The sequence below is a fragment of the Gopherus evgoodei genome, chromosome 1, assembly GCF_007399415.2.
Source record: "Gopherus evgoodei ecotype Sinaloan lineage chromosome 1, rGopEvg1_v1.p, whole genome shotgun sequence".
NCBI lineage: Eukaryota > Metazoa > Chordata > Testudines > Testudinidae > Gopherus > Gopherus evgoodei.
In genome coordinates this window covers 342,761,984-342,789,918 of record NC_044322.1, presented here as the reverse complement: position 1 = coordinate 342,789,918, position 27,935 = coordinate 342,761,984, and the positions used below count along the sequence as shown (strand labels likewise).

General features: G+C 39.9%; 1 protein-coding gene across 1 annotated transcript; it reads right to left on the bottom strand.

Annotated features, from left to right (window-relative positions):
* Positions 1 to 25: 25 nt before the first annotated feature.
* Positions 26 to 27,935, bottom strand: NAPEPLD (N-acyl phosphatidylethanolamine phospholipase D). The gene is made up of 5 exons (XM_030556089.1): positions 27,288 to 27,935; positions 11,953 to 12,265; positions 7,516 to 8,162; positions 4,176 to 4,290; positions 26 to 1,183 (listed from the first exon to the last, which is right to left on the bottom strand). Exons 1-5 carry the CDS (start codon positions 27,491 to 27,493, stop codon positions 1,052 to 1,054), a joined length of 1,413 nt encoding a protein of 470 aa, XP_030411949.1. The 5' UTR covers positions 27,494 to 27,935; the 3' UTR covers positions 26 to 1,051.

Below are 27,935 nucleotides of genomic sequence, written 5' to 3'. Positions count from 1 at the left end.
CCTGGCACTAGCCACTGTCAGAAGACAGGACACTGGGCTAGATGGACCTTGGGTCTGACTCACTATGGCAGTTCTTATGAATTTAATATGCAATGCATTCAGAGAACAAAAAATATCCGTACCCTGCAGTCAGGCTTATGTTTTGGTATAACTAACAATCCTGTAAATAGTAAAGCAACTTTTTACAATGAAAGGTGAAGGAAAATTACAATTTTCCTGGCAATAGACTTTATTTTGTAAATTAGTATGGCAATTAATACAGATGCATTTTGCCAAGTTTTACAATACTGCACACATTTTATAATCCCACAGCATGCTTAATAAAGCCATATGGAAGCTGTGAAAAGTCTTCTATAGCCCGTATTTGAGACAATGCCATCAGTGCCTCTGCTTATTTGAAAAAAAAAAATACAGAAATAAAAGGCTGAATCATGACTTCAGATAAACTCATTTTGCTCCTATGTACTGTATTTGACAAGGAAAACCAATCTCAAAACAACAGAAATATTTAGATCTATGATAGAGTAATTTTAAAACAAAGAAAATACAGGTATTCTGGCCAGCAGTAATTATGCATTAATGATGCATATCTTAAGCAATCTCTCTCTTTAAAAAGGCACATTTCTTTAGATCATTTTTAGTTTCTCATGAAATGCAAACATACAGGCATTCAGTAAAATCAGTATTTTACTTTAAACAGGCTTTCGCAACAGGTGGAAGACTCCATCCCATAAAACCATATATGAAAAAAAATTAAAGCATTTTTTGGGGTGGATGTACATAGTTGAAATTACAAGGCATTTCTAGACCATTAATGCTTTGTACATTTAGTGTTTAAATCATCTGTCAATATGCCATTCAGTTTATAAGCAATTGTGTGATCAAGCAGATGTACAATTTTTACCTCTGAAATTAACAAACCTGGAGTCTAAAAATCCAGTACAAATTTTTAGAAAATTTCATTAGAGGGTTATGAAGCTATCAATCTTTTCATTATTTCCTAGTACAAATCAAAACAAGGCTCAAAGAATTTCCAGATTTTTTAAAATTATTATTCAAATCCATCATCATCATTTATATTCAAGTCTCGTGATTCTCCATGGTTCAAGACAAAGAAATCCTCAGGTTTCAAGCCATATCTTTCAAGGGCTTCATTCAGTTTAACTGGAGGATCCAAGTAATACTGGGGATGGAGGGGAGAAAGAGACAATGCCAGCATTAGAGAAAATATGGCTTTCAAGCTCTACACCAGTGGTTCTCAGCCTATTTACCATTGTGGGCCGCATCCAACACTACTACTATGGGCCTGAGGATGTCATGTGGGCTGCAGCTGTGTTGACTGGGCCCCAGGTTGAGAACCACTGCTCTAGACAAACTGGTTCACCTTTTAGATATACTAGGCAAAGTGTACCAGGTGTACATTTTCTGAGATTACGTGAACATGAAAGGTGTTGTTTTTTTTTGGGGGGGGGGGGGAAGCGATTGGAGGTTTTTATTATTTAAACACCCCACTGAAATTATACAATTAGTAACAGACAACAGATGACCTATAATCTTTACAATACTAGCTAAATATGCATCTATGACTCAAAATCCATATTACCTCACACCCTATTGGATAAGAGTTCTTAAATAAACAGGACCAGTTCACTCCTAGGTTGGGAACCATGGGGAAATGTTAAGTACTGGAGGAAGTGAGGTTGGTGATTCAGTAGATGGCACTTCTTTCCCAGTTTTAGAAAAATGCATTCCCTGTCATGATCAACAAAAAATATAGGTTTCCCTCTCCCACATTTAAAGGTTATTCAGTTTAATTGTTCAAGCAAACAAATTGTCATTTCAATGCTGTCTTCTTGCTGCGTTAAATTTATTTTAAAAAAATGTAGGTAATATGAACTCTTCATCTGAAGAAGGTATACTATGCACACAGCATTTCTAGGCAATGCTATCCTGAATACAAAGCAAAGCATATTAAAAAAAGGCTTACGGGAGTTTAACATATATTCAGAATAATGAAAAAAGCACTCCTTGTATCTTGGATATTAAAGGCACAGACTATTCAAGGTAGCCTGGATGTGAAATGCTGTATCAAAGATATTGTGTTTACATATGTTGCTGCCTTAATAACTCAGTATCCAGGCTACTAGTTACAAAATAAAATGCATATAGATGTTTTAACAAGAATTTCCCCTAAACTACAATTTTACAAACAGTGGCAACATATTACCTATATTAGAAACTTGTTTATGAAGGTAAAAATTGAGCAATAGAACAGGATATGAAATTGTCAATAAAGTGTACCTCAAATTAACTATAAAAGGAACTGTTAATTATGCAGGATTAGACAGTATATAACACTTTACTAAACATGTAAAATGTGATTTACACGTGTAATATTCTAACTTCTGACTGTCTGCAAATGATACAGCAATAAAAGCAAATTTAGCAGTACACACATGCATCTGAAGAAGTGGGGTTTTTCACCCATGAAAGCTTTTGCCCAAATAAATCTGTTAATCTTTAAAGTGCCACCAGACTCCTTGTTTTTGTGGATATAGACTAACTCGGCTACCCCTATGATACTTAGCAGTTACATATTGTGATAAAGTTTCTCCTCTACCTTGGTGGGGCCTGCGCTTATTGGCGGATTTTGCTAGCCTCAGAGATCTTTCTGTGTTGGATCAGGAGTTGGGAGATTTTGGGGGGAACCCTGGGTTCCAGCCCAGGGCCCTGTGGACTGCAGCTCTCTAGAGTGCCTTCTGGAACAGCTACACGACAGCTACAATTCTCTGGGCTACTTCCCCCTGTCCTCCAACACCTTCTTTGTCCTCATCACAGGACACTTCCTCCTGGTGTCTGTTAACACTTGTAATCCTTAGTCCTCCAGCAGCACGTCCTCTCACTCCCAGCTCCTTACACACACCTCACTAACTGGAGTGAGACCCTTTTTATACCAGGTGTCCCGCTTAGCCTTAATTAATTCTAGTAACTTCCCAATTGACTACAGGTGTCCTAATTAGCCTGCCTGCCTTAATTAATTCTAGAAAGTTCCTGAGTGTTCTGGAATAGTCCCTGTTATCTTACCCAGGGAAAAGGGACCTGCTTAACCCGGAGCTAACATATCTACCTTTGACCACTCTCTTGTAGCCATCTGGCCTGACTCTGTCACAACATTTATTCACATTTCTGCTGTCCCTGATTTTTGTATACCTAAATTACTATCCATACAACAGAACACTCCCATCCCCCATTCCAGAAAGTTTTTTCACCCTGTGACTCATTAATAATTTCATCTATAATAGTAATAAAAACCATGATTGTCTTTTAGTCTTGCTATCCAGCACATTTCTGTAATACCTGCTGATGTACTATTGTAAATATTTTCTTCCCAATTTAGGGCATTCCGATATGAAGATCAATTGCAGAAATCTTTACCTTCTGTGTCAATTTCTCTTTCTGGGTTTCGGACACAAGCTCTTCTTTGTCCCGTCATCTGATCTAGATTTATGTCCCAAGTGTCTGATTATTTAAGGCATGGATGCACAATTTCAAATGCCGAACCAGAATTATAGTCTGTCTTTCTGGGTTTCTTCTCTTATTCTCTCCCTTAACTCATCTGTCATGAATTCTATTACCTGTATGACTTATCTGTGGTCATTTACTACATAAGCAGTCTCATGTCCGGTTGATGCTAACTCAGTACCACAAATCTGATGACAAGACCTGCTCTTTTAACATGCAACATTGATCTCTCCTTATCAAGCGTATTATGCCTTCCCCTTTTTCTGTGCACCAGTTCTTCTGCCAATAGAGGTGGTATTTCAAATCTGCCTGCATAACAAAAGCTCCCAATGTGCTGATATTTTTTCACTGCCTTTTTATCTTGAAGTATGACATTCACAAGAAATTCAGCTTTATTGAGAGCATTTTATACCTTGAGCTAAAATTGTTATGAAAACTGAACTAGTTTTTGTATTAAAAATTGTAGAATTTAGTCTTAACTAAATACATACAATATGTAGTCGGTTATGTAAGGATAAAGACAAAATAAGCTTATAATTCTGAGCTACAGATAATCCATTTATAGATGTTTGTTATAATATGAGATGATTAAGCTTAATTACTGTTTCCATACTTAGAAAATTTGAATGTATTCATGATTAGCCCAAACTCACCTCATTTGCTAAAGCAAAGGTTCCCCAATGAATTGCTACAGACTTCTTTGACTGAACATCAATATGAATTCTTACAGCTTCTTCAGGATTCACATGCTGGTATTTCATAAACCACCTAACAAACACAAAATAAAACTTACATATTTAGTATAAACCTTTTACATTCAAGATATCTGTTCTTTATTAGGGTTTTTAAATAGGCAAGAGGTGTTAAGATATCCTCATTTAATCAAAGGAAGGTCTAATAACTGTCACCAAGTTACAGAGACTGTAGAAATCCATTTGCTAGTAATGACTAGCATTCCTTTAACTAATTACAATAGATGTATACAACAACACGCACATCCACAGAATCTGGAGAGCTATTCTGTTTTTTAATCAGTATTCTTTATAGAGGTGGGACGTTTTCCCAATGTATTCAGCTTAAGGATTTATGGGCCATTTGCTCTGAAGCAAGTTCATGCTAACATCACCATAATCAATATGTATGAAGAATCATACAATACAACAAAAGAAACATGCTTCAGTAGATAGCACTCTTCTCTCTGAGTCGGTATTGAACGAACACTTTGCTTGCTACTGGAGGTTCAGTGTTCTGAGCAAGTCCCAAGGTATAAGGCACAGGATTAAAATTACATTGGTTCAACTTCTAGAATTTGCTATAATTAATTGAAGGCCAGTGACAAAGCCTCTCTAAAGGGGAAGATAGAAGCAGATTTTGCACACCAATGAGAATGCTAGCATTTATTTCTGAACTGGGTAGTTCATCAGAAATACTGGACTTTAATCTCACCATTCTGATTTCTGGTTTGCTTCCCCAACCTGCCCAAACTTCATTTCTGACATTTTAGCAACAGTTATCTTGAGAACTGCTAAAACTAAAAACTAGGACTGCCAAGCGATTAAACAAATTGATCAGGCTTAAACAATACCATACCATTTATTTAAATATTTTTGGATGTTTTCTACATTTTCAAATACATTGATTTGAATTACAACACAGAATACAAAGTGTACAGTGCTCACTTTGCAAATATTTGTAATAAAAATATACTGTAAAAAAGAAATAGTATACTTCAATTCACCTAATACACATACTGCAGTGCAATCTCTTTATAATGAAAGTTGACCTTACGAATGTAGAATTATGTACAAAAAATAACTGCATTCAAGAATAAAACAAACAATGTAAAACTTTAGAACCTACAAGTCCACTCAGTCCTACTTCAGCCAATCACTCAGACAAACAAGTTTGGTTACACTTTGCAGGAGATAATGTTACCCACATCTTGTTTACAATGTCACCCAAAAGTGAGAACAGGTATTCACATGGCACTGTTGTAGCCGGCATTACAAGATATTTATGTGCCAGATGCACTAAAGATTCATACGTCCCTTCATGCTTCAACCACCATTCCAGAAGACATGCGTCCATGCTGATAACGGGTTCTGCTCGATAACAATCCAAAGCAGAGCAGATTGATGCATGTTCATTTTCATCATTTGAGTCAGATGCCACCAGAAGATTGATTTTCCTTTTTGATGGGTTGGGTTCTGAAGTTTCCACATCGGACTGTTGCTCTTTTAAGACATCTGAAAGCATTCTCCCCACCTCGTCCCTCTCAGATTTTGGAAGGCACTTCAGATTCTTAAACCTTGGGTTGAGTGCTGTATCTATCCTTAGAAATCTCACATTGGTACCTTCTCTGCGTTTTGTCAAATCTGCTGTGAAAGTGTTCTTAAAACGAACATGTGTTGGGTCATCATCCAAGACTGCTATAACATGAAATATATGGCAGAACGTACGCAAAACAGGAGACATACAATTCTCCCCCAGGGAGTTCAGTCACAAATTTAATTAACACATTTTTTTAAATGAGCATCATCAGCATGGAAGCATGTCCTCTGGAAAGGTGGTTGAAGCATGAAGGGGCATATGAATGTTTAGCATATCTGGCACATAAATACCATGCAATGCCTACAAAAGTGCCATGTGAAAACCTGTTCTCACATTCAGGTGACATGGTAAATAAGAAGAGGGCAGCATTATCTCCTGTAAATATAAACAAACTTGTTTGTCTTAGGGACTGGCTGAACAAGAAGTAGGACTGAGTGGACTTGCAGGCTCTGAAGTTTTACATTGTTTTGGTTTTGAGTGCAGTTATGTAAGAAAAAAATCTACAGTTGTAAGTTACACTTTCACGATAAAGAGATTGTACTACAGTACTTGTATGAGTTGAACTGACAAATACTATCTTTTATTGTTTTTACAATGCAAATATTTGTAATAAAAATAATATAAAGTGAGCACTATACACTTTGCATTCTGTGTTGTAATAGAAATCAATATATTTGAAAACATAGAAAAACATGCAAAAATATTTAATACATTTCAATTGGTAGTCTATTATTTAACAGTGCGATTAATCGCAATATTTTTTTTAATCACAGTTAACTTTTTGAGTTAATTGCATGAGTTAACTGCAATTAAATCAACAGCCCTACTAAGAACCAATGCTTTATCCCACCTGAAAGCTTAGATACCACATGATAAGGAGGAAATAGATGCCCAGGCAAACATCTTTCAAATGCTATAAAGCATTCAGAATCATGTGACAACTGAAATCGGGGAAAGTAATGTGGTAATTAGAATAATATAGTAGCACTGTAAATTGTGTGAATGTATGAAAATGGATTTCAGACTGGGTGATCCCAGTGGCCTTTCCTATTCCTACTTTCTTTTCACATTAAAATAATGCCAGGCTGTGTGTTTTTCAATAGTTTTTGGAGTAATGTCTGATAAAAAAAAACCACCACATTTCAGCTTCTTTCCCTCTCTTTCTACATCTTGGCTCTGGTGTACACTTAAAATTTAGATTGACTTAGGTACATCACTAATAAGTATGAAAAATTCACATCCTAGAGTACTGAAGTTAAGCTGACCTAACGCTCAGTGTAGACACAACTAGATCAACAGAAGAATTCTTCTGTCAACCTAGCTTCCGCCCATTCAGGGAGGTGGATTATGTACATTGATGGAAAAACCCCTTCTGTTGACGTAGGAAGCGTCTGCACTATGCTGCGACAACAACATAGCTGCAGCTGTGCCGCCCACAGCACAGACATGCCCTTGCTCTGCCTTACTATTTCCACAGCTTTCAAATCGCTCTTCTGCTCTACATTTCCCGAAATGTATTTTAGACAAGTGAAAAGTTCAGAAGCTGCAGATACAATGTTAGTATTAAACCACTAACAAGAAAAAAAGTGGTTTGAAGTCAGTATATCATTTCATTGATATAGTTTACATATCTTTTGGTCAAACCCTTTGAAATTTGCATACCTTGGTTCATAAGCTCCAATTGGAATAGCTGCAAGATCAAAAGGTCCAAATCTGTTGCCTATCTCTTTAAAAGCAACACAGTAACCAGTATCTCCTGCAAAGAAAAACCTATTCCAGGGCCCCAAGACAGACCAGCTGCCCCAAAGAGTCTTGTTGTCATCTGTTGCAGTCCTCTTGCACCAGTGTTGAGATGGGGTAAAGACAAAAGTAACTGCATCATGACCGGGGACACAATTCTCTTCCCACCAGTCCAATTCAATCACATTTTCACAGCCACATTTTTGCATCCATTCTAAAAGACCCAGAGGCACAAACCATCTCAACTCAGTGCCAAAACGCTTGTTTAAACTCTCTACAGTATTATAGTCCAAATGGTCATAGTGGGTGTGGCTGATCATTACTGCATCTATTTTTGGGAGCTGATCTACTGTGCATGGAGGTCCTCGGAAACGTTTTGGACCCACAAACTGTGCTGGGGAAGCCCGCTGGCTGAAGATGGGGTCAGTAAGAATTACAAGTCCATCCATTTCCACCATAACTGAGGCATGTCCTAACCATGTGACTCGCATGCCAGTTCCAGTCTTACCAACTAGTTCAGGGTTTGGAATGAAGTAAGGGTTTAACACAGGAAGCTCTTTATCAAGTTCCTAGCAAAAACAAAAAAAAGAGTTAGAAAGCAAAGCATACACACAACAAAAAGCCCACAAAGCACCAATCACTAAACAAGGCTTGTTCTTTAGTGTACATCTTTCATTTCTAGGAAACCTGCAAGTAGGTGCACAGAGATACCATTTCCAGTGACTTCAATAGCTTCCTATTAAATTAAAATCATTAACCTTATTTTTAATAATCATTTAATCTTTCTAGGCCTTAGAACATGCTTTTGAGAGCAGGAGAATTAGGCCTGCGGCTCTACAAAGGAAACAATTCAAAGATGTGCTGAAAACAACTTGCAGACGTTTACTGGAATGAAACAGAATTGCTCAAAATTAGCAACAAATTCTGATATCTTGCCCCTATTGCCCTGGAAGAGGATTTTAGTGGTGCTGCTGCTGCTGCTGCTGCTGCTACTATCATCTCTTGGAGTTTGGCCTTTAGCTTAAATATTGGAGCTATAGCTTGTGGATCTGAGCAATATCCTTCCAGAGTCCTAGCAGGGATAGATTTATTACAAGTTACTTATTAGATTGAAGAGAATTTAATCTGCTAGGAGGACCACTAATATGCTACCGGCAGACTCAATAATTCAATGAACACTGCTGATAAATTTTTAAGAAACTGCCAAATAGAGAGGTATAATGCAGCACCACTGCTGCTACCTTACTTATGGAGGGTTATCTTAAATGTGAAGTCCCATGGAAGCTTAATTAAAAATTGAAATATGAATTTCAGTTCTATTGAAACTGTATTGAAAGGTAATGATTAAGTGTAGTTCCCTTTAGATCAGTATTTCAATCTGGGACTTCACTGGAGCTGTGGTTAGAATAAAGAATTCCGTTAAAAAGTGTGTTACAGAAACGCCCTGAATGTATTTTTTTTAGAAAGGAGGTGATACAAATTGCACTATTTGCAGTTAGACATTTATCTCCCTTTCACAATAACTATGGCAATGCTCTCTGAAAAGAGGATAAAGCCATATTTGATCCACTTGACCACTTCCAATCGATGAGGGTGCAGAAGAGAGCCACAAAAATAATTTGAGAGACGGAGAAAATGCCTTACAATGAGAGACTCAAAGAACAAAATGTGTTCAGTTTATCACAAAGAAGAGATAGAAATGACTTGATTCCCTTCACAGTATTATAGTGTTCTTTGATCCAGCAAAGAGAGGACAACAAGAACCAATAGCTGGACAATGAATCCAGATAAATTCAAATTAGAAATAAGGCACAATTTTCTTTTTCTCTACCATGGGAACTGATATTATCTCCAACATTGATATTTTCAGATCAAGACTGAATGCCTTTCTGGGAGATATGCTTTAGCCAAATACAAGTTGTTGGGCTAGGTGCAGGAATAACTCACTGAAAATCTGTGACCTCTCTTATCTAGGCAGTCAGACTAGACGATCAGATGGTCCCTTCCAGTCTTAAAATCTATGAATACATACAAAATTATGGAAAGGAGTTGGGGCAAAGCATTTTCAGGTCTTCTTCATAAAATAGATTTTTGTTTTTTGATGTGTTGAAAAAATTTCTTCATGACTGTCTTTTTTAAATGTTCAAACTTTGGATTAAAAAAATAGGTTTTTCCAAGTCATCATTTCATTATTCAAATTACAAGTACTTAAAAAAAGAGAGTGTACAACTTCTACTGCAATATATTCCATACTAAATCATTTGAATTGCACAACGAGGTAAACAATGAGGTGGATAAATACACAATCTTATCCGGATTTAGTATTAGCATACTAGTATTACGGTGGTGACACAGTTGCACTATAGATGTTTGGTTTTGTTCCAAGAACAATGGCAGATGTTTAAACTATGACATTAATGACAAATTGGCTGTGGACAAAGATATGTAGAGAAAAATATTTACTACTCACTTCTTTTCATTTCTGCATTAATGTGAAATCCCCCACCTCCCCACCCCAAATGCAAAGCAAGAAGAAATGCATGACTGGCTTTAGTAAGATTGGTTAATTAGCTTAGGACTGTGGAGCTCAGTACATACTGACGCACCATCTGATTTTATTTTAACTGAGATTTGTGGAGCAACACAAATCAACAAGATAATGTAGCAAGCCAGTAGTGGTGGTAGCAGCAGCAAAGAATCCTGTGGCACCTTATAGACTAACAGACGATTTGGAGCATGAGCTTTCGTGGGTGAATACCCACTTCCTCAGATGCATGTGGTGGTAGGGGCTGCAAATAACTGGTGCACTCATACTGGCTAAATGCCCAGGATGTGCATGCTGGATGTTGTGGGACTAGCAAATTTAAAATGGGTTAATTAATCCTGGAGAATAGCGCTCAAAATGCTGTCAGACCAACTGTTTACAGATTTAATCTATTCCTTAAATAGATTCCCTATCCCTCTGAGATCAAACAACTCTGAGCCACTATCGCTAAAAATGCAATATATAGATGTATTTGCTCATCAGAAGTACTGTCAATTAGCTGTTTCATTCAAAGATTAACCAATGAAAGTCTCCCACACGCTTCAGACTGTGAAGCATAAACTCTTATGATTGCCTCCTGGATGCTGAAAAGTACTAGCTCAGAAGTGCATCTCCACAAAGCGCATCTCCAAACTGAGGCATTTAAGACCAATATCCAGTTCTCTTTGTGGCAGGAACTGTATTTTCTCTCTTGTTGTGGGGGAGTGTTTGTAGGTTTTTTTTTTATTTTTAGGGTTTGGGTTTTTTTACATTATGATTGTATACAGTACTAGCACAATGAAGCCCTGAAACTGACTGAGACCTACAGGCACTGATGCAAGACAAATAAATAATAGTATCTTTTCCCAATAACCTGACAGTGTCTTAGTATAAATGTTTGCTCAACTTAGCCTCAATATAAAAAACTTACTCTCTCTGAGAGAATCTAACCTAAGTATCGTGGCTTGCAAAAAGAGGAAATCATCATTACAATTTAGTAGTGGTTTTATACCATCTCAAAGCTATATGAAGTTTTTACCACCATTCAAATCATACAGTAACATTTTTGTAATTAAATGTCCCATAAGTAATAACTGCACCTTGAATAATGCAGTAGATCTGCTACAAATTGTAGACATGTCCAATATCTATTGAAAGAGAAACATGCAATAACCTGTAACCATGTGAGTTCAGAAAAATGCTGTTTGGGTATTTCCTGAAGTTTCTCTCAACATATAACCTGAACTGGATAATCAATTCCAAGTTTATAGGCCTCAAACACAGAATTAAAGATTTCACATTAAAATGGTAGAAATGGATGGCTTTTGAAAGAAGTAATAAAAAAATTAAAAGATAAATAAAAAAAACAGTGAAACTGGTGAGTCTCCAAAAACAGTGGTGGTCAACCTGCGGCCCACGGCGGTAATCTGCTGGCAGGCCACGAGATGGTTTGCTTACATTGACTGTCTGCAGGCATGCCCACCCACAGCTCCCAGTGGCTGCGGTTTGCCATTCCTGGCCAATGGGAACTGCAGGAAGTAGCACGGGCCACAGGGACATGCTAGCCGCTGCTTCCCACAGCTCCCATTGGATAGGACCAGCAAACTGCAGCCACTGAGAGCTGCAGGCGGGCAATGTAAACAAACTGACTCGCAGCCCACCAGCGGACTACCTTGGCAGGCCGCAGGTTGCCCACCACTGGTCTAGAGTCTCAAAAAGAGACCTAAGAAGTCTTATTTGAAAATCCTCTTATTTTAAAGATAGGAATTGAGAGCTCTCAGTGCCCCACAGGATTAGGACCTACATCTTGGAATAGTAAACATGCAAATAGTTACCTGTTTTGAAGATGGGATGTTGCTGTTATTTTTTTCGACAAGGGCCCATTTCAAAATATTTGGCAAGGATGGAGATTTCCATGTTGGCCAAGGGTTGACAAACTTTCCATCTTTATCTCTCTTTGATTTAGTTACATCTTCCTCTAAACGGTAATCCAATCTGAAGCTTTTTCTGGACGTCCTGGACGAGTCACTGCCTCTGGAACCTCGACTTGAATTTTGTCGTTTCCTTACTGCTTCCTTAGGGTACTGGTTACATGCAGTTGAAGGTTGCTCTTCATCTGCCTTCTCATCTATGTCTTTTGATGAAGAGCTAAAATATATTTTTGAAATGAATAAATCTTTTATTTCACTAACATTAACATTCATAACATTGAAAGCTTTCCAAACCACCACAAAAATAAAGCTGCCCTTTCCATTTTGCAATTTGACTTATTTTTCCATGCAAGTTTACTTTTTAAAAAAGTTATTATTACACAGAAAGCTTAAAAAACAGGTCTTCGCAAGTAGCGTAGTTCAGGCAGAAACTTCCTTCCTGGTATGCATAACTTTAGAACCGAGCCCTATGGCACACTAAATATAAAAGAGAGGAATGTTCTTTACTTTCTCTTTGTGGAAGAGTACCAAACTCCTCCTAAAGTTCATTTAACACCTGATGTAATTAGATCTTGCAAGCACATCCTTGATTTTCTTGAACTATGAAATATTTTATACTTGACATCGGACCTTTGTTCTGTAACAAAAACTGCAGTATTATGTAGCAATAAAGATACTTCTGTTTGAAAGACACATCAACAAATAATGCATCTCTGTATAATATGAACAAGATTTATGAACACAAGAGGTATTTGATGCCTCAAGATACCTATATTGTCTAAAATACAGCTAAGCTTAACCGATATAATTAAAGTCAAATGTCTGAAGGACAATCCAAGTCCCATGAAATTCGTCATCCCAGGAATGAGCTGCAGAAGTCTGGTATCCATTAAGTAGGCTGGTTCCTGGACTTAGAGTCTACAATAGGTCCAGTGTTTATGTTTTATTTGCAACATTTAGTATTTTACATCTTCAAAAAGAGTTCTACAAACAGTACCTTAATTTCAGCACCACTGTGAAGTTAATAAATATCCTTATTTTGCAACTGGAGAAACAAATTAATTTACCCACATTTCATAGAAGCAATTAGAATATGGGAGCCAAGAGCTCCTAACCCATGCTGCATTCACAATATTGTTATGCTGAACATGCATCCTCTACAGTTTAGGAATTTAGATAAAACAATCCAAACTCAACAGGATTCCAAGGTGGGGAAAAAATCCTCGCAAAGTGATAAATGAGTGACTTAACACCTTTAGTTTAAGAAACTCTGGAATACATTTATTTTGAATTAAATTTTCAATCCTCTACCAATATTAAGACAAATGTTGGTTTGGTGTCCAGTTATTTAAAACAGGAAACTACAAGACTTCAGACCTTTATGTGATTAAAAACAATAAAGGACCAGAGGCGGACAAGTAGCATTGTACATTGTTTAGAATCAGTGGAACACTGTTTAAATAGATATGCACCACAAAACAAAATTAAATGACTGGATAGAAACAGCATTTGTACTGGTCTCCAGTAAGTTTAGAAACATTCTTATAGGGTAATGTCTTGATTAGATACTTCAAAACAATGTGGAGGGAATTTTAGCATTCATGAATTAAGACTGATGGTACTAACTAGAAGCAAAAATAGAGGTACCAGTCTCCAGCATGCAAACCTCTCTTTATAGTTCCAGAGTTACTATACCTTTTATCACAGTGAAGAACCATTCCTACACACAGGCTGGGAATTGGGCTGCTTACTGATATGGAACAAGCCCTCTACACATTCTGGACTACATAAACTTTTCACCCAATAATCAAGCTTGACCTCAGATATCCCTTAGAGATGTACTTGTACATTAACTGATTTCCAAACTTTGTGTGCTCAAGGATCACTTTCAAAAAGAAGGGTTTAAATAGGCCAGTGACTTACAAGCAATTTAAAAGAAAAATTTCTCCATTGTATTTAGCATGGTTTTAGTCAAATTAGTTAAGAGATGTGTTGTTCCTCTGACAAAATAATCTTCAAGTACCCGCGTGGCTAGAATTCACTCTGCCCTTGTACAATTAAATACAAAAATCTATGTTAGTGTACCATAATAGCTGAGATTTTATACACAGAAAAAATCAGTTTAATGTTACTACAACCGATCAAAAATGTATGAATTGGTGGAGCTCTGACTTTAGAGGTAGATCCCTCTTTTTCTGCCATGGGAACAGCCATTTGCAAATTAGCAAAATTGCTTACCTGTGACATGACATAGCTGATGGAGATACACAGATGGTTCCCACATCAGTCATTACTCTGCCATATTGCATAGACATAGATTATTAAGGCATTAAAGACAACACCATATGGTAACAGAAATATCTCCATACATCCACAGCAGGGCAGGGTTACTGCCACTCGCCTTGAACTGTGTAAAATCTCAACCGTAATGGTGGATTAAATTAAGTTTCTTTGCATTAATTTTCTTGTAGTTTTAGAGAGATCACCCAGTTTGTACATTTGCTAATTAACAATCACATATTCCAGTAAATGCATTTATGTATTACATCACTATATAACATTTAATTCAAATTGTGTGCATTCTGAAACTGTGCACGCCACTCTAGAAAGTATGCAGGACTGTGGTACATAGAAGAAGCACAAAGGAGGATTAACGGTTGCGTGCAGATATATGCGTTACACAATATGTCTTTCCAGGTACTGAACTATGCAGTATATCTACATGCTGCTGTTTGCACTCAGGGAAAACCATTTTTTTTTTTTAATTCCTAGGACTATATGCCAATTCAGAAGTTTTAATTACATATCATTTTTAATTAAAGCATGCAAACAGCATAAAACCACATCTGAAAAATTACTAAAAGATGATATGCCAAGGTAAAGTATCAAATTCTAGTAATTTAGGTACTTAATTTCAATAAATTAATCAGTTACCATTTCAGTAGACCACCCATTTCTATTTTCTTATTCAAATATTGTATATGACGACTGTGGTCCACAGTATAAGCTACTATAAAGTTGACATACTACCATTGTTACAACAAGCTAAGGGATGACTTGATCACAGTCTGTAAGTACCTACAAGGGGAACAGAAATTTGATAACAGGGCTTTTCAATCTAGGTATAACAAAGGTATAACAAGATGCCGTGCATGGAAGCTGAAGCTAGACAAATTCAGACTAGAAATAAGGAGCAAATTTTTAAAGGTGACAATAATTAACCATTAGAACAATTTACTAAGGGTTGTAGTGGATTCACCATCACTACAAATTTTTAAGTCAAGATTGGATTTAAAAAAAAATAATACGCTCTAATTCAAACAGGAGTTAATTCAGGGAAGTCCTATGGTCAGTTATACAGCAGGAAAGACTAGATTATCACAATGGTCCCATCTGGCTTTGGAATCTATGAAGTAATTTTACATTAAAAGAGCTCCAAAAGTGTCTGAGGCATTTTTAAAAGTTTTAATTTATCTATTACATTCATCTCTCAAATGGGTGAGTTTGATTTTTGCTTAAATGCACATTTGATCCTGCTCTGAAATTTTGATACTGAACCAAATTATCAGTTTAAGGGAAGAGGGAATGGTTGTACTGACAACAAAATGGGTGCCAAGGCATTTAAGGCACTGCAGGTATCCATCTGCCAATATGCTTTCCATTTGATGCACGTACGTGGCTTTCATTAGCATTCCATAAACATTTGAGTGGAGCACAGATCTGATCAGCCAGAACTGATTGAACACTTAACCTTTTTACATGCATAAAGAAAATTACAAATTTAGAAATAGTTAATTTAGTCAAGTATTCTCTGTACTGTATATTCCTTGAAAGTCTCTCTCTTGCCTCTTAATTTATGTTTCTCTTGGAAATACGTGGTGGGTATAACCCAGTGTGTCTGAAATGCAGCAATTTTGCTCTGTACATCAGTTTTGATTCTGCTTAAGGTACAGCAAACTAAAGCTAATTATTTTCTTAAGGTGAAGAGGAACATTGAGAAAAATCCAGCATGCTTCAACTTCTGGCTTAAAATAAAACCTGGCAGGTTGTTTGTCTACAGAGGTTCTTGGTATTCTACACAAGAAAGTGTCTAAAACTGAGATTTGGTATCTATATCTTGAATATTACAAGCAGCGAAGAGTCCTATGGCACCTTATAGACTAATAGACGTTTTGGAGCATGAGCTTTTGTGGGTGAATACCCATGCATCCGACGAGGTGGGTATTCATCCACGAAAGCTCATGCTTCAAAACGTCTGTTAGTCTGTAAGGTGCCACAGGACTCTTTGCTGCTTTTACAGATCCAGACTAACACAGCTACCCCTCTGATACTTGAATATTACAAAGTACTCAATCAGGGATGAGTCAACACTTCCTCCCACCCTCTTGAGTTCACCTCAGAGGTAATTTTATTTTTCTAGCACCAAACAACCCCTTATTATTATTTTAAGCCACTGGATTGTCTGTCAATATGTATAAGCGAGCAAGACGTTGCAATCAACCAGCCTTCTCTTAAATCCTATCTGTGTGGTGGGTAGCAATAAAAGACTTCTTAAAAAAAAAATCCCATGTAGACATCCTGCAATTGTAGACTTGCACAGGTACACTCTACCCTTGTAAACAAAACGGAAGAATCCGCACTTATATATGCAAAACATTAATCAAATCCTGGATGTTTTACTCACACAAGTTATCTTACATCCAAAACCGCAATCCAGTAGGCAAAAGTGATATATTTCAAATGCACAAATGGGATGCAAATACTGTTTGACTGCTATGAACATTTAAAACAGAGCAGGAGGACTTCTTTTAAATTAAGAAATATTTTAATAGCCAGATGCATTTAAGCATAAAAGAATTAATAATCAGTTTGTGGAAAAGTGACCTATAATTAAATCCTTCCTAAGGTCTGGAAAGAAATATGTTAGAAGCAGGATTTGAAAAATCCACTCACATCGGTGAGCAGAAATCGCTCAGGCAAGTGCCAATAGCTTCTGCAGAAGTAAAGATTCTGTTTTAAAAAATTAAGTTCCTAGCCTTTATGACTGCAAAGAAAACATTCATTGTAAACCAAGTGTAATCAATGTAGTGATGTCTTCCTGAGTCTATAGAAAGAACTCCAGTTCTGACACTGCAGGGGGTGTAGAGAGTAGGAAGCTGCCACTGCTGTTATACAGGGGAGCCCTAGCCTCCAGGACATCTTAAGATGAGGAATGCCCTGGAGTAATTGCCAACCTCTTCCCTAGAGCAGCGAATTCCTAACCAACCCAGCAGAGAAATCTGTGTGTGGAGGAACTCTACTCACACTATGCCAGAAGAGGATTCTAGGGATATGTCTATACAGCAATTAAAACACCCACAGCTGGCCCAGGTCAGCTGACTCAGGTTCAGGCTGCAGGGCTGAAAATTTGCTGTGTAGGACATTTGGGCTTATGCTCTAGCCCATGTTCTGAGACCCTGTGAGGAGGGAGGTCCCAGAGCCTGGGCCTCAGCCCAAGCCTAAACGTCTATATAGCAATATTTAGCCCTGTGGCCCAAACCCTATCAATCTGATTCAGCTGACCCCCAGCCAGCTGCGGACATGCCACAGGTCTTTTATTCCAGTGGAGACATACCCTCAGAGAGAAGATGGTAAATATGATAAATATGTTGTGGTGGCCCAGCATTCATTTGGGACTCAGTTCATCCAAACCAAAGTTTTCAGGCCAAAGCAGTATGGGGACGGGGTGGGAGGAAGTGGAAGGGACATAACAGACAAGAGGGGTAGTGGCTCAGGAGGGGCATGGCTTGGAGAACCTGTGTATTTTGGCCTCACATTTAGGCTTGGTCCTTGAGCTAGCAGATGTTGGATCAATTTTGTAAGCCAAGCTAAAAATTTGATAAACAGCTGAAAATACATATGGTGTAGTTTCATATTGGCATTAACCATTAACTTTTAGGAAAACAAACAATGAAGTGTTCAGTGAATGTTAAAATGGATTTCACCTCACACCTTTTACAAGTGGACCTTAGAAATATAGAAGTGAAAAATTACAAATACACATTGTCTTCAGTATTTCTCCTTGAAAATGCAATTTTAAACATTACAAAGTTTCAAGCATGAAAGTGGGTTTTTTAACGTCAGAAGAATACAGACAACAGAACATGGAACCTCTCTTACTAATTCTCAAATTCTTCGATGTAGATAAAGACCTCCACCCATCCTATCTACCATACACTACCCAGTACCATCATCCACTACCATACCGCTTTCTGGTATAACTCACCACCACACACACACTTCCTATGGACATGCTAACATCTGAAGGAGTGGAGTCTTAATTTGTTGGGCCCCATAAGATTTAATTTCAGAACAGGGCTCCCATTTTCTGGCTCCAATTTAAACTTTTGACTATAACAGGGTTCAAAAAAGGACTAGATAAATTCATGGAAGTTAGGTCCATCAATGGCTATTAGCCAGGATGGGCAGGGATGGTGTCCCTAATCGAGGCGTGGGCAAACTACGGCCCACAGGACCGTCCTGCTTGGCCCCCGAGCTCCTGGCCCGGGACACTAGCCCCCAGCTCCTCCCCTGCTGTCTCCTCTTCCCCTCAGCCTCAGCTCGCTTGCTCCGCCGCCAGCACAAAGCTCTGGGTGGTGGGGCTGTGAGCTCCTGGGGCAGGACAGCTGCAGAGCCTGGCTTGACCTGGTGCTCTGAGCTGCGTGGTGGCGGTGGCGGCATGGCCTGGCTCCAGCCAGGCGGTGCAGCTGTAGTGCCGCCAGCCACCGGTGCTCCAGGCAGCACAGTAAGGGGGCAGGGAGGGATGGATAGAGGACAGGGGAGTTCAAGGTGGTGGGCAGGGGTGTGGATGATTGTCGGGGGGGAAACAGGGGGTTGAATGGGGGCAGGGGTTCCAGGGGGGCAGTCAGGAAGGAAGACGGGTTGGATGGGGCAGCAGCAGTTTCGGGGACAGTCAAGGGACAGGGAGAAGAGGTGGTTGGATGGGGCAGGGGTCCCGGGGGGGGGGGCATCAGGAATGAGAGGAGGGGTTGGATAGGGGTGGCGGGGGTCTGGGGGCAGTCAAGGGACAGGGAGGAGGGGTGCTGGATGGGGCAGGGGTTCCAGAGGGGCTATCAGGGAACAGCAGGGGCTGGATGGGGCAGGAGTCCCAGGGGGGCAGATAGAAGGTGAGGGCTGAGCAACGACCCCCTCCCCTAACCAGCCCCCCATACAATTTAGGAAACCCAATGTGACCCTCAGCCCAAAAAGTTTGTCCACCCCTGCCCTAGCCTCTGTTTGCCAGAAGCTGGGAAGGGGCGATAGAGGATGGATCACTTGAGGATTACCTGTTCTGTTCATTCCCTCTGTGGTACCTGGCATTACATATAAACTGAGAGAGATGGCATACAATAGCCCATAAAGGGCCTACTTGTTCTCCACCCCAAGGCTTTGGAGCTGTGCTCTGGTTCCACTCCAGCTCCAGGCAAAAACCTGCAGCTCCACTGCTCTGGAGCTGCTCCACGCTCCAGCTCCACTCCAAAGCCCTGCCACTACCACTGCCCTAGTGGGCCCAAAATATCCGAGCTGAGGGAGTTCTACCACCTTTGTGCCAGGAAGCATATAATTCAGCATCTTTCCTTCAAGTATTCCACAAACACAAAAAAACAAAACAAAACATACCTTTGGGCTGAGCCGAAGCATGAATATTTTCAACTGAAAAGGAATTTATTTGCAAACATTAGAGGGTGTGGAAAGAAATGCCCTCTGCAATCTTAGCTATCGATAGTCACTGCCAGCTAGATTTTACTCCGTGTTCTTTTCTTTCACTGTTCTTTAGCACTGAAATTGCTTAGGGCAACTAATGGACAGTTTAAGATTAGATGATTATGAATGCTGTTAAACTTTCATTATAAAGCACTTGAGGCTGTTCAAACCAATCAGAACAGCAGATTGGCTGAACACTCCTTCCCAGCCTTAGGATTTTGCCTCAAGCTGTGGAATTAACCGGCCTTCAAAGGATTCTTTCAGTGTGTTGGACTGTTCCATTTTAAAACTGCACAGATGGGGAGAAAAAACATTACAAAATGATTCACTCAAGTTATTTCATATTTTAGTGACTAGTGATAAAATGTGTGCAGTGCCCTTATGTCCGTATCACAATGTCTGAAGAAACTACCACACAATTTTCTGCCATATTTAGAATACATTTTATATCATGCTGATTTCCTATTAGTGTAGACAGGAAACACAGTACCTATAAGTGTTTTTGACTTTAAAATAATTGTTGTTCCGCTATGAACACTGTAAAACAGGAGTAACTGAATTGATTTCAGGAAATTTTATAAGTACTGAATATACATCTTTAAGGCATGCAAAGGAAGACGCTAATTGTTTACATCTACATCTGTTTCATTAAGATGAATACAGGTCTGTTGCAACTTATGCGCATTTAACATGCGCGATTTCAACTTTACACATACGGCCAGAGTGAGTGGGGGGGCGTGGCCTCAAGCGGGGGGGGAGGTGGCCTCAAGATTTAAAGGACTTGGGGCAACAGCTGTGGCTGGGAGTCCCAGGGCCTTTAAATCACCCAGGGGGCTCCCAGCTACATAGGTGGCTGGTAGCCCCTGTGGCGAACTAAAGGGCCCGAGGCTCCAGCCACCATGGAGCTCCGGGCCCTTTAAATGCCAGCCCAAGCCCAGCTGCCAAAGCTGTGGGCAGGATTTAAAGGGCTCTTCCGGGTTCCCCACTGTGGCGGGAAGCCTGGTGGAGCCCTTTAAACCCCACCCGCAGCTCCAGTGGCGGGGCCGGGGAGCATTTAAAGGGCTCCACCGGGCTTCCTGCCGTGGTGGGGAGCCCGGAGGAGCCCTTTAAATGCCCCCCAGCCCGGCCGCCAGAGCTGCGGGTGGAGTTTAAAGAGCTTGGGGATATAATTTTGAGTATATGCAGTTTTCATTTTATGCGATAACCGCGGAACAGAACCCCCGCCTAAGATAAGACTTGCCTGTAACATGAATTCCTGATATTTACTGTCAAAATAAATGTGAACCATATTGGCTAGGAGCTATTTTCTCCTTTACTTTGTTATTATATACACGTAACATTAAGTTACTGTGCTAGGAATTTAAAATATGTTAATTTTAAAGTCTAATTGGAACCATTTAAATGCTAACACTATTAAGCACTGGCCATTTAGTTTTTAATAAAAAAAAATATTAATGAATGCTAAAGTAACACTTAAGTCACAAAAAGTCAGGAAATTCAGAGTTAAGGTTCCTATAGCCTTAGGTTCCTATTTTTCTGCCTAAGACCTAGGTTATCACTATACTCATTGTAAAAGACAGAATAGAGATTATGACTCAATCTGCTTCAATCTGCTTCAATCTGCCTCCTGATCTCCCCCATGCTCTAAAAAGGAGCAGTATCCAACACAGCATACTTCCCCAAGTGCAGCTATGCTGGGTGGCATGCTGGGGGTGAGAGTTGCGGAGCCAGGGCTATATCACCAGCACATAGACGAGGGGGTGCAGCAGTTCTGGTTCCCTTCCCTAAATCTGCTTCCTTATGCTCACTGTGTAGTTTGCACAAGGGAGTACAGTCCTTTACACCCTGATGCAGCCAGGCCAAAGTTCAGCCTGAAATATGTAGATTAATGTGTTTTACAATGTAAATAATGATTTACATTTAACTAGAAAAATACAAACAGTACACATGAGCAACACAGACCAGCTAAGCTATCATTGCTGTTGGAACTAACCTGCAACTGGATTTGCATACATGAACCCTTGTACCTTCATGGAGTCCCAATAAAATCGATAGTGCTCTATATGAGCATAAAAGTCATTCCATACAGATCAAGTGGTAGGATCTGGCAATGAATTTTTGAATTTCCTGTTTCTGGCCCCAGGCCTACAGAGCTTTGCGCGTACGAGCAGTCCCACTGAAGTCAACAGAATTATTCATGTGAATATAGTTAAGTACAAACATAAATCTTTCCAGGACTGCAGATTTTGGTACTTTTAATGGTCAAACTTTAATGGTGCATGAACATACATTAAATGCCTACTTGTACTATTTGATTACCCAACTCACATGGTTTTATTTTAATATTTTAATGATTATTATATAATATGTATTATTATTAATGATGTTAGGGGTATCCAGAGCTTTTACTTAATTAGGCTTTATCTAATTAAAAATCTAAATAAATACAAAAGTTGTGAATTGACATGGTGCCATGAAGGTACTAAGTTAACTGAAGGTACCTCAGTTTGTATTAATGGTTGCTTGATTAATTTTGGTTAATTAAATGAGATTAAAAGATAATTGGTTCTATCCCAGATGAAATGGGACTAAGTGCTCCATCTATAGTATAAAATGAACGAGGTTAGTGTACAGCTTTCTGCCACATTCTAACTTTTTTTCTTATCACTGTGGCCAGAAAACATTGTTAGAAAACAGTGTCTTGGAAAGGTGCTGCAGCCTAGGTTTATAGGTATAGTTATTCAGCAATATAGGAGCAGGAAGCAGTCCATTTATGTTTAACTTTAGATCTTTTATGCCTAACTCTGCAACTGCCATCTCTAATTTATATTTTTATGCATTAAAAAATCATTTTTGTGCCAGAAGAGGACAAACACTCTAGCATGCAAACCTCTGCTATAGATAATCTGAGGAAGAAAAAGCTCTTTACCTATCAGAGTTTGTAAGAGCAGTTAGTTTTATGCCTGGGAATAGCTAATATTCCTTCAATTTATTAAATGTATGTTGTCATTCAATTGTTGCTTATATACATTCATATTTAGATGTAGATGACTCCACCACTTCAGTTTGAAGTCCAATCCCACCTCTTCACTTCTCTCTGTAATATACCTCCTTAAATTTTTCTGACATGTTCTTTCTTAATTTAAACCTATCCTCTGACTCTGGTTTGTCCAACTAACTCAAATAGGTCATAGTTAATTTTATAAAAACCATTAGCTACTTTACATACTTCTACCATATAACCTCTTAATCACATTTGTATCCAGGTACAACTAATTTTGCCTTTCTCCCCAGAAGAAATCCACCCATTTCTTTTATCATTTTAGTTTCACTATGCTATATCTTCTCCAATATAACCATTCAAAAAAAAAATCACATTTAAATTTTTCTTTGAGAGTTACACTAGCAGATGCTCAACAGTGCTCTGTACTCCTCATGCTCTTCGTGAACATGACAGTTTAATTTCTGAAACTCCGTGAAAAGCCAATAATGCAGATATACGGCTCCCCTACTTCTCCCTTATAGCAGCATCACAGTAAAAACAAGTCACCATGATAAAAAACCAAGAAATGTAGACATTAAATGATATTTCACACGAAGCACAACTATAACTCTGCTCCCAAAAAGATACCAATACGAACTGGGAACACCACAATCCATAGCCCCTTTCCAACCAAACCTGCCATTTTCACTGTGTCCATCACTCCAAATCAGGATCATTCTTCATACACTCCAGTGGGACCCTCAATATGATTGGGTAACATCACTGATCTGAGGAATAACTGCTGCTGACTGTAATGTTAAAGTAGCACTTTTTCCATAGGGACAACAAAGGCACATCACTAACATCATGGTGAATGACAATGAAACCAATTATTTATTTCACATGGTCAAACAATGTATTTTTCCGTAATCTCATTTTTGGAAATGGCGGACGCATTTAGACTGAATCACATACACACAATCACACCCCCAGCATGGGACATAAGCAACTGAAAACAGGAAAGCATCAGGCAACTTTAAATATAGATGGTTCTACCAGCTCCAGCTATAATAATTTAGCCCTAATAACACAAATCTTTTCATATACACCAACATATTACTATTATTCTTTAATACAGTACACTGTGTGACTTCTTAAATGTACTGTACCCTATCAGCCTATTCTCTAGGCAGGGAAATGATGGCACATGTTCTCCTAATACTGTATCTGGAGAGCCCCTTCACTTTTTTTTTTTTTTTTTTTATTTATCCAAATCTTTCTGTATCCTCTGTAGTGTCAGTCTATTTCTATTGTGTAGCTTTGTCCTTTTATTATTATATGCTATTGATGGCCAAGACTATGCCTTCCTATATATTTGTAGAGCACTTAGCATATTTTGTGTGCTTCTGTAGCACAAATAAGCAGTAAATAACATTTGCTTGTTATCCCTGTAATTTATTTCTCCAAGAAAATTCAGATCAAATGCAGCATATGTTTTTTAGTGAAATCCTTCTTTTTTGCCCACAATGCCTGCAACTACACTTAGGCACACGCACCCAGAACCACAAAGCTATTTCCTAATGGAAGTCAGGAGTCTAATAAGGCCTTGGCTACACTGGCACTTTACAGCGCTGCAACTTTCGCGCTCAGGGGTGTGCAAAAACACTCCCCAGAGCGCTGCAAGATACAGCGCTGTAAAGCCTCAGTGTAATCAGTGCCGCAGTGCTGCGAGCGCGGCTCCCAGCGCTGCAAGCTACATCCGTAGAGGATGTGGTTTAGGTGCAGTGCTGGGAGAGCTCTCTCCCAGAGCTGGCGCTCCGACCACACACACTTCGCAGCGCTGCCGCGGCAGCACTTTGAAATTTCAAGTGTAGCCATACCCTTAAACTGCTAAACTGCTTTGTGGAACTGGGCCAAGATGGCCAAGTGATTTACCAAGGTCATACTGTGAGCTGTGGGGATTAGAACTGGGACCCTGCTAGAATTCAGTGGTACTCTAACCATACTACAGAGCTTCTCATTAACATTTGTTAACAAAACAAAATAATGAAAACATAAGACCAAGAATGATTTTACAGAAGACCAAAATAAAACAGAAAACACTGTTACAGCAGATGTTATGCATGAAGGTACTAATTGTTATTGCAGCACCTAGTGCGTATTAATCCCAGCCAAAACAATCTCCTAACCAGTTGCAAATAAGGGAGAGAATCTAAAAGTGATTCTGGGATGGAGGGAGAAGAAAATTAGCGGTGCTGGCTCAGATACTTAGCTTATTATGTATGGGGAAGTGCTAGAGCACTAGATTTCTCTCTAGGCAATTCCCAAAAGTCTAGCTAGCTACCAATATCCAACAGTTGCATTAGGATATCAAAAGTTATGTGAAGGCTGTTGCTTAATCATCTGCAGCACATGCCTTTTGCTTTATTTAAGGTAGGTTGAAATCTATCAGACAAAGCCCACAGCACATTTAACCATTATTTCTCTTTCTGCAGTTCTACTCTATCCTTACGTTCTTATGTCTCTGACCTTCCCTTCCACTTTTTCATACTCTGGCAGAGGTTCTGAATGTAGAGATTATATTCCAGGGAGAGTCAAATTAGGCTTTTACACCTTCAGGCACTAAGATTAATATCAGGTGTCTGGATTTCAGATAATTTCAGTACATATGCATATCGGGTATTTCAGTTATGGCTCATTTCTGATACAAGACTTTTTACTGAGCATCTCATCTGTTCAATAAATCAATCCCCAAACTTTACCCTTAATTTATGATCTATTAGACAAAAAAGTTAAGATAGCACTCAGAAGTCTATTAGGGAAAAGACGCTAAAGGCCAGTCATTTCCTTATCCCAACATGAAATTTTTGGTGGCACCATAGTCAGTCTTGTTTAGAACAAAATAAAACATATGAACAGAGAGCACTTTCTTGGCTGTGCTACTGTGTTTGCTAGCCCATTTAAAAAAAAATAGATTTTCTGTTTGCTGATGGGCAGAGTACAAGTAATGTATTAAAATCACATTTCATTGATTTTAAGTTTTCATCACATGAAAACGTATTTCCTGATATTGTTTAAAAAGAGTTTAGTAGCATATAGTTAATCACATTTGAAAAATATTTTGCTTAAATCTGTATTTTAAATAGTTACTGATCATCCAGATTATTTGGTTAAACAGACTATATTTTTCTACCTCATATTTTGATTCTACACAAGTAAGAAAAAATGTTTCTGTCACTAGTATCTGTTTACAGTGCTTCTTTTTAATAGGGAAAATGCTGAACAAGATGACAATGCTGTGAGGCATACAAATGTTTGTAGGAGATTATATAACATGTTTTTCTGAATGAGGCTGCAGCATATTATCATGTCAATGAAAAAGGAGAATAAAACTATAGCAACTGAGAAAACAGGACCTGCTCTTCCAGGATTTCATTCACCAGCCATAGATAAGACTCATGGTCCCAATTTAAAAAAAATGCTATACTAATAGGTGGTATAAATCAAGATTTTTCACTTACACAGACAACCTGCAGCATCTTTTTTAGATGCAATCCATTTCAGTTTCTCTTAAGGAGCTGGCTTTCTGTGCTAAACAGAACTAACAGCAAAATCAGATATAAAACTAGAATGGACAAATCACTTGAAAACATTGTAGTAAACCATGTGCTGGCAAGGAGATGGATTTAAGTGACTCAGTAGGTCTTAAACATGTCTAACTTTCTTTTTTTTTTATTTTTTTTGGTGGGGGGGGAGGGAGAGGAACATCAACAGGAAACAACTCATTTACTCATTGACACAGCTGCCAGTGACAAATCCTATAGATTACCCATCATCATCTACTCCAGTGGCACAAGGTTCGCCCACACAAGCAGCAAGAACTAATACATTATTTTGAACGGGTTTTTTTAAACCAGCCAACCAAAAAAATAAATAAATTAAAAAACCTTCTAAAAACATCATACGCTGACTCTTCCGCCCTCTTCCCTCGAGCCCCCTAACCCTGATTTCTTGACTTTCGGGGTAACACGCGAGAGCGACCAAGATGATTTGCAGTTGCCAAGATACTGTCTATGCAGGGCACACGATAAAGGTAGTTCAGGAAAGTTAGAGGTGGATGAGATAATCTCTCTCATTGGACTAACTTCTGCTGGTGGGAGAGACAAGCTCGGCCAGTCAGTGCTTCGTGGTTCGTTTTTAAAAACCTCTCCCCACACTCCTGGAGCAAGCGCCTGACCTGAAACACTGCAGCTAGCAGGGGAGCTGGAAAGCCTGGGAGGGAGGCGGGCCACCTAATGCACTTCGCTGCCTTTCCAACGCGCTGGGTTTGCTCTGGGTAGCCCGTGACAGAAGCCAGCCCTAGAGCCCAGGCCGAAAGGAGCTCAGGGGCGAGTGGCCACCAATCCCTCCCCACCCCCATGTCGGTCCCATACCCCCTCGCCCAGCAGCTGAGCCCATTTGAGCTGGGGCCCGCAGCGCAGCACAGCGAGACCCCGGGCAGCGCTCTCCTCACCGCTCGGGCTGCGGCTGGGCGCTCTCGTCCTCCTCCTCCTCCTCCATGGCGCGGCGGCGGCTCCTCTCCCCCGGCTGCGCCGCGACTCCCCAGCAGGAGCCGTAACGCGGCTGCGGCTGCTGCCTCCTACCTGACAAGCCGCCAGCCGCTGAAGGCAGCGCCAGGAGCTCCAGGCAGCAGCTCCACAGCGCCCTGCTCCTCACCATGGTGGCGCCTGCGCAGCGCCGGCAGCCCGGCTCCCCCTCCCGGGGCCCATCACGCTCCCGCCCCGCCCCCCGCCGAGCTCAGGGAGCTCGCAGGACTCGCTACCGCCGCCTCCCTGCGCCACAGGGAATATGGAGGAGCTTTGCTTCCGCTACCACTTGCCTTGACCAGGACGGCTCCCAGAGGGCAGTGGGCGCCGCGGCCATCTTGGTAAAGGCCGCTGGGTGAGTGGTGGGGGAGGCTGTGCGATGTGTCAGGGCCGCTCTGACATCGCCCGGGGCCTGCCCCGGGAACTCGGAACCAGGAGCCCTTGGGCAGGCCCTGGGACAAGGCCAGTTTCCATCGAGGGGCCCTTGGGAATCGGAGTGGGGGAGGCGCAGTCTGGCCCAGTGCGGTCCCTAGGACGTGCCCTTGGCGAGGAGGAAAGCAGCCTGCCTGGGCTCC

Bases quoted from the DNA above. Each gene is read 5' to 3' on its own strand.
- NAPEPLD (XM_030556089.1), bottom strand. From the start codon at position 27,493: ATGGTGAGGAGCAGGGCGCTGTGGAGCTGCTGCCTGGAGCTCCTGGCG. The intron at 4,291-7,515 runs GTATGCAAATTT...TGTGTTTGTTAG, and splicing joins ATTGGAGCTTATGAACCAAG to GTGGTTTATGAAATACCAGC. The intron at 1,184-4,175 runs GTGAGTTTGGGC...CTCCATCCCCAG, and splicing joins CCTTTGCTTTAGCAAATGAG to TATTACTTGGATCCTCCAGT.